This window comes from Poecilia reticulata, chromosome 4 (genome assembly GCF_904066995.2).
Source record: "Poecilia reticulata chromosome 4, P_reticulata-male-v2, whole genome shotgun sequence".
Classification (NCBI taxonomy): domain Eukaryota; kingdom Metazoa; phylum Chordata; class Actinopteri; order Cyprinodontiformes; family Poeciliidae; genus Poecilia; species Poecilia reticulata.
The window spans coordinates 7,743,487-7,757,985 of NC_088833.1; the positions used below are offsets into that span (position 1 = coordinate 7,743,487).

At 37.8% G+C, this 14,499-nt stretch overlaps 1 protein-coding gene across 2 annotated transcripts in view; it reads right to left on the reverse strand.

Moving 5' to 3' along the window:
- abca7 (ATP-binding cassette, sub-family A (ABC1), member 7) overlaps positions 1 to 14,499 on the reverse strand; it is a 36,025-nt gene that overhangs the window by 16,028 nt on the left and 5,498 nt on the right. For both annotated transcript variants that reach the window (XM_008406658.2, XM_008406657.2), the window contains exons 6-25: positions 14,324 to 14,451; positions 13,442 to 13,639; positions 12,120 to 12,212; positions 11,764 to 12,001; positions 10,457 to 10,596; positions 10,250 to 10,366; positions 9,945 to 10,142; positions 9,572 to 9,777; positions 8,435 to 8,611; positions 7,977 to 8,199; positions 7,680 to 7,901; positions 7,102 to 7,306; positions 6,779 to 6,892; positions 5,612 to 5,783; positions 5,319 to 5,450; positions 3,837 to 3,976; positions 3,582 to 3,719; positions 2,333 to 2,577; positions 2,202 to 2,259; positions 622 to 824 (exon numbers count right to left, since the gene is read on the reverse strand). In XM_008406658.2, coding sequence (XP_008404880.2) covers positions 622 to 824; positions 2,202 to 2,259; positions 2,333 to 2,577; positions 3,582 to 3,719; positions 3,837 to 3,976; positions 5,319 to 5,450; positions 5,612 to 5,783; positions 6,779 to 6,892; positions 7,102 to 7,306; positions 7,680 to 7,901; positions 7,977 to 8,199; positions 8,435 to 8,611; positions 9,572 to 9,777; positions 9,945 to 10,142; positions 10,250 to 10,366; positions 10,457 to 10,596; positions 11,764 to 12,001; positions 12,120 to 12,212; positions 13,442 to 13,639; positions 14,324 to 14,451 — 3,347 coding nt within the window. The remainder of the gene's footprint in view (positions 1 to 621; positions 825 to 2,201; positions 2,260 to 2,332; positions 2,578 to 3,581; positions 3,720 to 3,836; positions 3,977 to 5,318; positions 5,451 to 5,611; positions 5,784 to 6,778; positions 6,893 to 7,101; positions 7,307 to 7,679; positions 7,902 to 7,976; positions 8,200 to 8,434; positions 8,612 to 9,571; positions 9,778 to 9,944; positions 10,143 to 10,249; positions 10,367 to 10,456; positions 10,597 to 11,763; positions 12,002 to 12,119; positions 12,213 to 13,441; positions 13,640 to 14,323; positions 14,452 to 14,499) is intronic.

Consider the following 14,499-nt stretch of genomic DNA (forward strand, 5'->3'; position numbering starts at 1 on the left):
AATTATTCTGATATTTAATCAGATGAACAGATGAATTGACACATTTTGCAGATTTTTCATTCACCAAATTAAGTCTTTTCTATGCAGCATTAGAAATACATTAAGAGTTGGACATAATTCAATTCCTTTTTAAAAACAAAAATAAAAATAACATTTAATGCCTAAAGTGCAGCAACATAAGATTCCTTTGGTGAATTTTTAAAAAATGCCACTTGTGGAGTTAGATGACATACAAGTCGGATTAAATGCGACATGACCGCTCAGACTGCAGAAAATAATCTGATGCATATGCAATTTAGTACCACAAATAATGAGATAATAAAACTTTATTATCTGCAAGTACCAAGGGGCGTGGAATTTTGTTTGTCACAGCACAGCACACAACAAAACTTAAAAATAAGTAAATAAATAACAAATAAAAGTAAAAATAATAATAATAGATAACAACTAGCAGTGATAGTCCATTAAACATTAAGTGGCTGGATTTTTTGGGGGGATGAAAAAAATAATTTGGTTTCGCTCAGAATACCCTGAAAAAGTCATATAAGTCACAGAAATATCTGAGTTTGGTTGTAAAGGTATCCTGAGTTTCATAGTAACCGGTCGTTTTTCATGACCCACCTCCTCCAGCGTGCTGTCTGACAGGCCGTAGCTGCTGACGCCCAGCTCTGGAAGCCGCTCGTCCAGTTTGGAGAGGAAGAGGCCCAGACTGCCATCCTTGGCGGCTGCTTGCGGCAGGTTGATCACGACTTCTCTTCTAGACTCCTCCACTAACCTCGCGCCTGGAATATGCTGCTGCAGGAGCGCCAGCAGAGCTGCCATGTCTGCCAGAAAGATGGTGAGTCTGACAATAAACTGGTTCTCAAATAAATAAAAAAATTACAACAATTCTGGGTCACTCTGGACGTCAATGGGCCGGTTACTACTGGGTAGATGCAGATTTCTAAAAACCAAATTAAGACCTTTTTTTAAACCTGCTTGAATAAAATTTCAGACCGAAAAAACATAAATATAAGGGATGTTTGGGGAACTTGCAGCATAGCAGAAACTGAACCAAGCTTTGTGTTTTTCACCCTATTTATGCCTTAACCTCCACAGAGCCTGGATTAAAAGCCATCTTGCACGTAGCCTCAAATAAGTCGCAGCAGAAGACAGACAGTGGCGAAAACAAATGCCATCTGCACTTACCCATAATGGAGGCAAAAAAATAAATCTAGCTAGCTAAATTATATTAGCAGCTAGCTCCTGGGATACTGTAAAAACACAATATCTTACCAATCATTTTTAGTCTAGTAGTTTCTAGTGCAAATGTCTTATTAAGCTTGAAATTAGACAAGTAAAATATAGATAAATAATTCCTTCACATTGATGAAACCAAGTCTTAGTTCCACTGCCAGATTATTTCACTGATAGGAAAATATCCTGTTATATGGGAAATAATCTGCCAGTGAACTAGAACTTTATCAATATGAAGGAATTTTTGGTAACACTTTATTTGAAGGGGTGTGCATAAGACTGACATGAGACTGTCATAAACATGAAGGAGTCTTCATGAATGGTTATGACTGGAGTGTCATTCGCTAAATAATGACAATTTTAATGCAAAGTTGGCTCCTTTAATTGACTTTTATTGCAAGTTTTAATGGAACTTTGCATTAAAAGTGTCATTATTTACCAAATGACACTTCAGGACAACAATCGTAATCATTCATGAAGACTCCTTCATGTTCATGTCAGATGTTACGTCATGTTTATGACAGTTTCATATCAGTCTGATGCACATTCCTTTAAATAAAATGTTACTAAATTTCTACTTAAAACAGGGTTATGTATTTCATTGAAAAGTTACTTGTAAGTTAATTTTGTCTTATTTCAAGTTTGGGTGGTTCAGACTGTCAGACCTAAGATATTTGGTAAAATTAATAAATAGTTGATAAGACTTTGTGTTTTTGCAGTGTAGCCTTGAGTCACAGAACACAAAGAAAATGTTTGTGTGCGACTCAAATTTTGCCTGACAGAAAAGTCCCTCAAGAAAAACAAATACATTAAATAATCCTCCCATGACAACATTTAAAACTCGGGATCAATGTATTTAAGGCCAACTTACGATCTTTCAATGAATATAAGATATTTTAATGCCTTATTTCAGACAGACACATTTAAGTCTTTTTAAGGAAGTTCAGACATCCTTGAACACTCACAGGAACTGGTGTCCTCACTTCCCAGCCCGGTGTCTTCACTCAGTGACGACTCACTGTCCTGAAACATGAAGCCGAGTTAGAACCCGTCCTTAAAAACACGCCCACAGACCCAATTCAGATTACAAGCAAACCTTTACTAAAGGAGGTAGCTTGTTGGTGCTGGTGCTGGCACTGGTGCAGATACTGGAATAACTGGGAGTGCTGGTGCTTAGCTCCTCACTCTTCACCAAGGTCAGGTAGTAACCAGATCCCAGCTTGGATTTGAGGAAGAGCGGCGATCCGCAGCAGCAGAGTTTCCCGTTGGAGATGATGGCGATGCGGTCACCAAGCAGCTCCGCCTCGTCCATGTAGTGAGTGGACAGAATGATGGTTCGATCTGACGGTTCGAAACACAAACAAACATGACTAATGTTCAGTCAGTTTATTAATGTTTAGTTAATTAAATTCTGTTTTACAGATTATCTGCTCAGGTTCATTGTTAGAAAACGGTTTCAGCTTAGGACTGGACAAGATGAGTGAAAAATAAAATCTGTAATTTTTCTCGTAACGGATCTGATTTACAATTTCAGTAAGCTTTTATTTTTCTTGCTCTCTTTTCTTGAAAAAAAAATATATTTTCAAAAAGTGGCTTTTATTTCAATCCCTCTTCCTTTGAGTTTTATGGCCAGTTTAATTATGAGAAGATAGTTATAATATTAGTAGAATAAAGTTGCAATATCACCAGAGTAAAGTCTTAAAATTATGAGGAAAAAAAAGTTGTTTTAAATAAAAACAAAAAAGCTTGTATAGTTTTGAGGACCTTCCCTGACCCACTCATCTTCCAAATGGACTCAGTCGTTTGAATAGTCATTTCAAAATCCTGATTCTGACTACAAGTGGATGCTGATGTGTTAAAAGATTAAACATTTCCAACATTCTTCATTTGAAATTTACATTTTTTTATATTTTTCTGTAGAAGTAAAATTACCACTTTATTCTCTTAATTTTACAACTTTATTCTCATATATTACTCCAACAAGGAGACAATAATAAATCTGTTTCCTTGTAATTAAAACTGTAGAGTGTCTAATGTTCTGTTGTAGAGTTGACCTGAGTTCAAAATCCAAATAAATAAAACCTGCAAGACGCATTTGTCAAACAAGATGGCGGCTCTGGACGTGCTGACATCACTCTGAACAATGGAAACCCAAGAAAAAAAACAACAATATATAATGTTAATTAATTTTTTTTTTAATCCAGATTATTTTTCATAAACTAAATCTTCAAAACCAAAAAGTTCAATGACAGGATGTGATCGATTTATCGCCCAGCTGGACTTCAGCTGTTAAAATGCGTCTTCATCTAATCTCGCCTCTCACTACTGGTGACAGTCACTGGTACCTTCGCGATATTTGAGCAGCAGATCCCAGATCCCTCTGCGGGAGTACGGGTCGACGCCAGCTGTGGGCTCATCCAGGACGACCACTTTGGAGCCGCCAACAAAGGCGATCGCCACAGAAAGCTTCCTCTGCATTCCACCTGAGACAAACACAAAACAATTCACTCTTTTAAAAAAAGAAAAACAAACAAATCTAACTCGGATAAGTGCAGACTTGATTCAGTTTTAGATTCTGGGGTTGAAATCGGTGACCCTACCAGAGAGGTTTCTGGTCTGATCATGACGCTTTTGCAAGAGGCCGACGTCCTCCAACAGAGCGTTCATTTCATCCATCACCTTTTCTTCAGGCAAACCCTTCAGGCAGCCGTAAAACCACACATGCTCCTCCACTGTCAGCCTGAGCGACAAACAGAGGGAGGAAAAAGCTAAACTGAAATTAAATTAATTTCTACTTGAAGTTTCAGCTGAACCATTTTTTTTTTACAACCCGTGAATAAGGTCTTAGAAATGGTTCAATACATTTTACAAATTTGACAAAAAACAGCTCGAAGTCTTTAACACAGTATGGAATGAACTTTTTTTTTTTACATATGAATTCAACATTTATTACATGTTGCAAGAAACAAAAAGCAGCCTACACTTTAGGTATATAAAAAAATGAAACTATAAGAACCGTTTGTGGCTTTAAATGAGTTTTTATGGACTGCAAAGGTTGCAGATTTCTGTTTTAGATGTTATCGACACTATTTACATTAGTAAATATGATCTGCACATTAATACACAGGTACTGCATTAATCACTTTAGAAGCAACTTAAAAATATTTAAATTGACATTTAGTTTGAGAAAAATGTGGTAGAAAGACTTGTTTAACGCATTGGAGTGCATTTAGGACAAAAACCAACTCAGTAACTATTTATACTGACAGCTTAGCATCAGATGTTTTTAATTAATATATTGATAATGGCATAATAATGCAAGTTCACCCTCTCAAAGATAAAAAAACTTTAATTTTGTAAAGAGCATTCTAAACTGGAAGAAAAAAAATACATAAATACATTTTAAAAATATATTTTAAAAAAACAACAAAACAGAGATAATAAAAAAAAAACACACAACTGAAACCATAAATAAAACAAATTAGCAAATCTCCGTAACCAAAACAGCTCTTAAAAAAAGTATTGATTTCTTGGTTAATGTCATAATTTACCGAATGACGCTTTATGGCAACAGTCATAAATATTCATGAAGGCTTATTCATGTTCATGACAGATGTTATATCATGTTTATGACAGTGTCATGTCAGTCTTATTCAACCCCCTTCAAATAAAGTGTTACCAAAAAGATTAATCATTAATTAATTAGCGACAGACTAAATGACATGGTGTTTTTGCTAAACCAATAAATTTTCCAGAATACCCAAGTCTGCTATTTATTATCACCCAACTTTATGCACTCAAATACAGTTTTAGACTTTAAAAGTGAATAAAACTTGCCTAATGCCTCTCTGAAGCAGACGATTTATCTTTTATGATTGTTTTGAAAGTAGAAGGCAGTCGACCAATGAGTGGCGTCGAACTCTGCTGATGTTCAGCAGAGTTCGACGCCACCCAGAGGCTCGTCCGCGCACACACAGGAGTTTAAAGATTACCAAGAACTCAACACTGAGGCATTATTGTTGTTGATGTCATGAAATATGCCCCAATCCACAGGTTTTAATGTTTAAAATCTTTATCCTTACATGTCAAAGAGGATGTTGTGCTGCGGACAAACGCCCAGCGTCTTCCGGATGATGTCCATGTCGTAGCGGATGTCCAGGCCCTTCACGTACACGGTCCCAGAGGTGGGAGGGAACAGCCCAGTCAGGACGGATCTGATAAACAGAATAAACGGCCAGACAATAAATTAAATCATAATTTCTGCTGTTAGACACAATGAGACTAAAATAAAGGCTTGCTCTGATCATCCATCCACTACTTTCAGGTCGTTCTGGAGTAAATTTCAAAGAAGTTAAGAAATAAGTTTCAGCCTCACATGGTGGTGGTTTTGCCGGCTCCGTTGTGGCCGAGGAAGGAGGTGATCTGCCCCTCGAAAAACTTCAGATTTAGATGGTTGACAGCAACCGTCCCTCCCTTCTTGTAGATTTTTACCAAATTTCTGATGTTCACACCAAGATTCATATTGTTGGGTTCTGCTTCAATGTGATCTTAAACACAAATATAAACATCCTCAGGGTTGCAGTGAATTTAAAGATGGCATTTTATGATTCCTTGAACAAGATAGAATAAATCTGTTCATTTTTTGCACGAAATAATTCTTAGATAATGAGATTTTAGCTTCAACTCCTTTCAGAATGAGCTGTTTTTAGGGTCTCTGTCACTTTAAATCCAAATATTTCTGGAAAGCAGAAGTAGATCCTCCTGCACAGCCAACAAGAATGCAGAAAGTTGTTTCTGAATTGTAAGTCAACAACAAAACATTTGTCTTTTCCAGCAGCTGTAAAACCAGCTGGCCAAATGTGTAGGAGCTCTGATTGGGTTGCTAGGTAACGGAGAGGGGCTTGGCTGGGGTTGCTAGGTAACGGGTTTGAGCAGGAATTCTAGCTGTCATGGTCAAGACAGTTAAAATTTAAAACCCAGTTTAACTCTCACAGGTCCAATTTAAAACTCTGATCTAAAGAGGTTTAGAGGCAAACAAAGCTGTTGAAACAAACTTTTAAAGTTTTTAATCAAGTGTTTATTTACTTAATCATCGGTTCAGTCACTAACCTGATAACCAAACTGATTAATGCTTGGTAAAAACTTGAGTTGTAAACATAAATCAATTAAATTGTCTTATTTTACAGGTATGTACATAATGCCATAGGAAACTATGTTTGTATATTTCTTTTCATTAATTTTCAGACTTTTCAAGATCATTAAAAACTAGACTAAGAACAAATAAAGATGGAAAAAAAAGTTATATTTTCACAGGAGAAAAAAAATTAACTAAGATGAAAACTCAAATTAAATGTAGCCATCTTGTTTTCCCAGGCCTTAATGCTTAACTGGCTTACACTCTCAGCCTGTTACCACAATTTACTTAATGGCCTTAAGCTTAGGAAACCGCCAGTGCAGTCTTATAAATCACAGAGCTGCAGCTGTGTTTCTCTTGACATTTTAAATTTCACTTTCGTTTCAGAAGTGCAGCCGCTTCTTGTACCTTCATCCTGATCGGTGGGAGCCGGAGGGATCGGCATGCCTGCTTCTAAAGGAATCCCACCCCAGTAGTTGAGCTGAAAGATGAAGTTCCAAGGCCTGGGGATGCCATACTGACCTGAGAATACATTCACACACATGTGTCCTCACACCAAAACGATAATACTGGGTATTTTTTGTTTAATTATTGCAACAATATTCTTAACTATGACACAAACGGTACTGATCTCTTTAATGCTGGGGTGTTCAAAGTGTGGCTCCTGACCACAACTCAAAAATATTAGCAATACGCAAAACATCTACTATAAATACATAAATGTGTCCTACCAGGAAACACTGCTTCAATGTACCAGGCTGCAATGGCATAGATGAAGGCGTCCACGTAAAGCATGGATATGGAGGTGGTGAAGCTGTACGCGTCTCCTTCCACAGGGCTGGTCCGCAGGTTGAACCACTGGATCCCTATGCCTTGCTCCTCGTACTGAGAGAAATACTCACAGCCAAAACCAAAGGCCACAGGAGACAAGAAACTCTGACAGAAACAAGGAAGCACATGCTGTTAATAAAGTATTCACAAGCTTTTAACCTTAACATTTTGTTACGTTAAATACACAAACATTATTATTGAGTCTGTGTACTCCAGTTAACAATTAAATGATTGACGATTATTTAAATAATCACGCTCAATTGTTTTAATCCTATGCAGGAGATTTCCGTCCACTCTTTTTTCCTTCAATTTCACAATCATTAAATACTTTGTGCATGTTAATCTCTCAGCAAAACACATTTAAGTTTGTGACTTTGTTCAATAAGAATCACTAGTTTGAGTTCAATAATGGCAGAATTTGTTCAAAAACAAATAAAACAAAAAAAAAGTGAATATTGAACTTTAGAAGCAGACTCACAGCTAAGACCCTGTGTGTGGTGGTGAGGTGATCTCTCCAGGCGACACACAGCACATAGGGCAGGTAGAGGCTGAAGTAGATGAGCCCTCCACAGGCAGCAGCCAGGTTGGCTTTGGAGAAAAAGGTGCTGATGAGGAAACACTGCATGATGGTGGCGGTGGCAAACGCCATGAGGAAAAAAAAGACCACAGTCGGGTCGCTGTAAGGCAAAATATCCCCCCACTACAAAAGGAGAGAGAAGGGTTTTAGCAGTCACCGTACAGCAACATACTGATGGGAGCAGAAAAGTTGCCAAACCTTAAGGATGCCAATGAGCAGCACAGCAGAAATCAGGAAGGGGACAATGCTGCTGATGAGCCAGCTGAGCCACAGCGTTCCTGTGCTGAGACCCATAATCCTCATGGTTTCCTTCAGCCGGGCCTCCTTCTCATACACCACGCCTTTAATGATCATGGCCACTGAGTAGATCCATGCCAGAGTCATGAAGAGAGGCAGGGAGCGGTTCAGCACTCGGAGGAAGCTGAATGAAAAACGTCAAATGCAGTTAATCCTACTACGAAGGAGGAAGAAGGAAAACATAACTTTTCTGATTTCTTTCTTTCTGGAGAAAATAAATATGTGTGAATAAATTCCCTCTGCTCGAAGCTCTGCAAACGAAACTGCATGCATGTTAAAGATCAGGATGCATTTCTAATTACTTTTATATTTTTATTACATTTTTGGGACCCTGGTGAACGACTAACAGCTTTACTCACACATCGTCCACATAACAGGGATATGGCATCTGCTGGACGTAGATGCCGGTAGTCTGTTTAACTCCAGTTAGAACATAATTCACAGCTCTCTCTACCAGGTCCTGAATGTAGACAAAACCGCCCGAAATGTAGCGCATGTCGGCGAACGGGTCGGCAGCTGGACCCGGATCCCAAAACCTGGGGAAAAAAAAAAAAAAACATTTTTAAAACCAAATCAGATATTTCTTTTTCTTTAAACAAACCATAATGCTGAGTAAAAACTGCTCTGATGCTTGACGCAAATAAAAACCTGAAGAATTTATCGTTTTTGACCAACTACAAAATGTTCTACAGAGTTTCTGCATGTTTCGCAAACTTAAATTTCAGACTTTTTAAGACATTTATGAATTAAATGCAAGACCTGTATCACAACTGCATATTTTATATAGTAGTAGTACCAAGTATTTTTGCACAGAATGAATGTAGCCTCGTACAGGTTGGCAACAGAGGTACAGACATCGTCCAGCAAACTGGCGATACATTTACACTTACCATGATAGCTAGCTAGCAGATAGTTAGCTGTAGCCTCAATCGCCTTTAGTTACAGAATGCAATGAAGATGTCTGTGTGTGACTCAAATGTTTGCCTGACAGAAAAGTCACACCAGTAAAATAAATTACATAGAATATATTTGGTTAAATAGTCCTGGCACCATAAAATTTAAGACCTGTGATTTAAACCTCACTTCTTACTTTCCAATAAAGTTAAGACATTTTAAGACCTTAAATTTAGATATGTAACAGGGTTTAATTTTAACAATATTATCAATTTGAAATTTGTCAAAAAAAAAGATTTATTCTTTGAATTTATTTTGTTTAGTCAACAAGTTGTTTCTTCAGATATTTTAAGGTGTTTCCAGTTTTGTTGTGCTGCTCTTGGCAGCTGGTGGTTACCGTAGTAACCGGTAACTGATAGCTCCTCCCCCTTTTTTCTGTTGCCGTCGGTAACTGTGGTACATCTTACGACCAGCTCTGTGTTTTCTTTAAAGGTATTATATTTTAACATATAATTATAATTCCTTATTATTTCAACAGGAAAAAAGAAAACATCCCAACTCAGAAGCATAAAAGGCTTAAAGGTAAGAAGAATCCTCAGCACCTGTCTTTAATCTTATTGGTCTTGGTCACATCATCGATGTCCATTCGAATCTTGTAGATGACGTGGGGCGGGAGCTGCGATGAGGACGCGTTGGGCAGCAGGAAAACCACACCTGCCCAAAACTGCCTGTCCTCCAGCAGCTCCAGAGCTCTGTTGATCAGCTGACCCTCCGAGTCCAGACCCTCCAGCTTGTCCAAACTGAAACACTGACAAGAAAACGCACAGGAAACAGCAAAGATACTATTTAATATCTTCATAATATTCAATTATATATATATATATATATATATATATATATTCATACATATATGTTTTTTGAAATATTAGATGTGATTCAAAACTTTTGTGCTGTATAGATCAACAATGTGGAAACCTTGGAGACTTGTGAAAGCGTGCCGACGGTGTTTTCAATGTTGTTGTAGACGTCCAGCCAGGTTGGCGGCGCTCCAGGTTTCCTCGGCGTGTCCGGCGACGGCGTGGACAGGAAATGAGCGATCCGCGACACCGTCCACGTTGTGTTTTTCAAACTCCTGTTCACCAAGAACGCAATTTCTGGACGGCTCAGCAAATACTGTTGCAAACACAAAAGAAGCTGGTTTAAACAAAGACTTTCCAGCATGAAATGCGTCGTTACACTCTAATCCCTCATGTCGCATATCAACAGAGGACAAATCCAACCTTCAGAAGCTTAATCTCCACACTGGTCTCCATGTAGTTCTTGATTTCTGGTCCCACCTCCATCCAGGCATCATTCAGATCCTGAAGAATCTGGAGGTCTTCAAATGTTTTGTTCACCTACAGAAAGTCAGATCAAAGATGAATGAAAGCATTATTTTCCTAAACAACAATAATGACTTGTGCAACAGACAAACAAGAGTTTGGTACCTCTTTCATGACTTCTCGAACTACAGGAGTGTCCGGTGTGTACAACAGTTTTCCGATGAACAGAGGTTTAATTCCTCTCCACACGATGCGAGAAAGAGGATTCGACTCCAGTGTTTGAATCAAACCTTTGCAAAAAGGTGCTAAAGAAGTCAAAAAAAAACAGGAGAAACTTTAACCAAGCAAAATGGCACTACTAGAACGAGATTATTGGCTAAAAAAAAAAACGCCACATAATAAATGCAGGAAGTCTTACAAATAGATTTGGTTTTTATCAAAAAAATTATACATTTCAATAATATAACTAAAAAGTGAAACTTTTCTATATATTCAACACCCATTTAAAATTTAGGTCATTGGGATTTTTATTGCTTACATCTAATGAAAACTGAAATCTCCCATTTCAAAATAAATAAAAATTACAAATAAAAAAACGATTTTTAGAAACAGAAAAGCTATGACCTAAATAAACACGGGGGAAACTTCTGACCTGACAGTTCAGCAGTCAGTTACTAGAAATGTAGGTCATTGTTAAATAAACTGACTGTTCACAGAGTTCTGGAGTATATTAGTAGAAGGTTGAGTGGAAGGATAAAATGCAACACATACAAAGTATGCACGCAAAAGTGATAATCAAACTCTTAAGGGATATTCATATACATAGTCTGCAGCTGGACTCCATATTTCAAGACCCACCACACAAAGAAACATCCAGTACATGAGCTACAGCGGTCACATCAAGTCATTTCTGAACCAGGGAGACCAAAAAAAGGGTTAGATTTTTCCCAATGGTGCAAAGTCCAAATTTCAGATGAAAAGTAACTTTTTCATTTCAACCAGAAGTCAAGAAGCCAGAGTCTGGAGGAAGAGTGACGAGGCTCAGGATTCACTGACGGAAGTACAGCATGACGTTTCCACAGCCAGTGATGATTTCATCTCGTCATCTGCTAGTGTGGCTTCCCTGTGTTTTGTCAAGTCCAAAATCAGCTCAGATTCTGTTATTGAAATAGAAACCTGTTTAAAATAATTCTACAAAATGTAATGTTTTATATGCTTCTTAAGTTGATTTGAACAAATAACATCACTAACAATTGCTGGAACTCCTAAAACCTCTTTGTGGCTTAAAAAAAAAAAGCCTGTTAGGTGGTAAAAAGTTTCAAACAAAAAGAAACATGAACGGTAAGAAGATGGATGCATTTGTGATTTTCACCTCGCGAATCATAATCATCAGCAAAAAAATAAAAATAAGTTGGAAGGTTTCCATTTAAGAATAAAGGCACTGAAAACCCCTGATCAGAAAAGCCTCTTACTTGTGTTGTTGTCGATGTCTAGCACCACGTCCTCCGTGTCGTTTCTGCCTAAGAACGACTTGACGCTGTTGTCTTCATACCAGTTGAGTGACGGGACGCGTTCACCACCACCTTCGGGATGGCCGCACACGATCTGTGAAAAAGCTCTGAAGCTTTCTCTGGGCAGAGCTGCATGGTTTTCAGGAGACAGAAGACTAAGAGCTGCGCTCATTTCTGCAAAACTGGAAAGGGAGGACAACTGAGGGAAGAAATAATGAAAGGCAGGAGGGGAAAAGAAGACATTGGAAACGTCAATTTAAGAAAGCAGTGATAAATATGAACAAATTATCGATACACCAAAAGAAAAATGTTCTCACATCATCTATGAGGACAGCGAGCTCCCGGGAACCCGAGCTGATGGTCTGACTGACGATCCTGACCCCATCGGCGCTGCCAATTAGACGGTTTCTCTGTCAAACATTTAAAAAAGTTTTAATTAAGTTTTGGAAGATGAGCTGAGGGAATTCATCACAAAAATACATATTTTTTATTTTAAATTTCCACTTTTATGTCTCTTCTTTCAGCTCACTCATTGCACAGTGTCATAAAGGTGTTTTTATTACACTATTTCACTCAGATCATCAAGTTAATCCTAATAGGAGAGAAAGATCACCTCAGTAAAGTCAAAATTTTAAATGATAATTTGGCTCTTTAAAGCTGCAGTATGTAACTTTTATTAAAAAAAACAATACTTTTTTACATATTTGTTAAAACTCACTATGTTGTAAGTGTTTGGTATGAGACAGATAATCTGTGAATAAAATAAAGCTCCTCTGTCTTCTCCCAGTGCTAACTAGAAACAACCAATCAGAGCCTGGAGGAGGGTCTTAGTGCTGTCAATCAAGCTCATGTACTCATTTATCACATCTTCCCCTCTGCTACACTAAAGCTAGTTTACAACAACAGAGCCTACCAGGAATGCTAAGGCTAGTTAGCATGGAGACCGATGATGGTGGATAAACAGTTTTCCTGTAATGGTAAGTTGTTTCTCCACCATTAGCACAATGAGCAGCATGTACATGAGGTTGATTGAAAGCACTAAAATGCTCCTCCTAGCTCTGATTGGTTGCATTTCTTCAAATGGCAGTAGCAGCTCAGGAAGGAGTTGCTCAATACTTCCACAGATTATCTGTCTCATAATATACTATCAAGACATGGTGGCAGTTTTAACAAATATGAAAAAAACTACCTTTTTTTTTTTTTAAATAAAAGTTACACACTGCAGCTTTAAGATTAAATTGGTGTACTGGGGTTCTAAAGCAGGATAAAAATCTAAAGCCCACCTGCAAATCTAGGAAAACAAATTTAGGATTTGAGAGGAAGTCTGAACTTTAATCCGATTGAGATGGTGAGGCGAGACTTTACACACGGCGTTGATCCTGGGAATGAGGTCAATTAAATGATTTCACAGGGCGCCAACATTCCTCCACAGCAATAAAACACGAAATTAAAGTAACTGCTAACACCTGATGGAGGCTATTAGAGCCACAAGTAGCATGACCAGTCACTAGCTTTAGAGGGGAGTTAGTTTTTCACACAAGGCCATGTTGGTCTGGACCGATTTTTCCTCAATAATTAAATAAAAAAATCATAATTAAAAAGCTGCATTTCGTTTTCCACAGACTTAAATCTCACTTACTGTGAGGAGCTTGGTCAGGTCAAGCTGAGAGAGAAAGAGGCGCTCAGCGTCACGCAGGACATCATCAGGAAGCGCACAAAGCTCCTTCGTAAGAGTCGCCATGTTGGCGGCTCCTCCGTCCACAGACAGCAGCTCTCCCAGCAGGGTTGCATTGCACACCAAGTCTTTCAGCGGCACCTGGACACTATTCAGCAGAGCCTGAGAAGGAGAGAACTTTAGTTGGTTGGGATGATTTTAAAATGTTGTGCTATGAGGATGTGGAGAAAATGTCTGCACATGACTCAATATGCTCTAAAATGTGGGTTATTAATGCAGATATGGCTCAAAAATAAATTTTTTATACCATCTTTTCTTACAAATGATAAATAATATATATTTTCAAAAAATTTCCTTTATTTCAATCATCATTTCTTGATCTAAATAAACACCTACACTGATTCCTGTGATAATGTTCCCTTTATTAGCAAATCACACTGAAATAAAAATGATTATTGAATTTTATTTCACTATTAAATAACTGTACCAAACTTATTCCTATCTTTTATCAGAGGCAGAGGCCGGTTGTTATGGATAGATGGGAAAATATATTTACTCAAAGGACATTTAAAGAACTGCGTACAATTAAAATAAGCAAAAATATCCAGGCAGAGATTTTAAATTGGGTCATAAAGGGTTAATTGACACCTGGCATGTGAAAATCTTGGTCTAGAAATCTTTTTCTATGAATCTTTATTCTTAATTCAGAAGATGTTTCATTCAACCAAGTCAGGCATTCGAGAACAAAATCAGCAGTTAACAATAAAGGCAAAAACAATTGTATTTTCTCAAAACAAATCCAAGATACAAGGTTTATGAGTAGATTTTGATAAATAAGAGTTAAACCTGAATATTAAGGCGAGCGTTCATCAGGTGGTCCACTGATGACCAACCTGAAGACGACAGGTTTCCGTTGCTCAGGAGATATCTGGAGAACGTCTCATTGGGTATCAGGTATTCTTTAAGAGGGAGACCTACAGGCAGCACAAACCATCAGAACTGAAATTCACCAGAAATAAAAA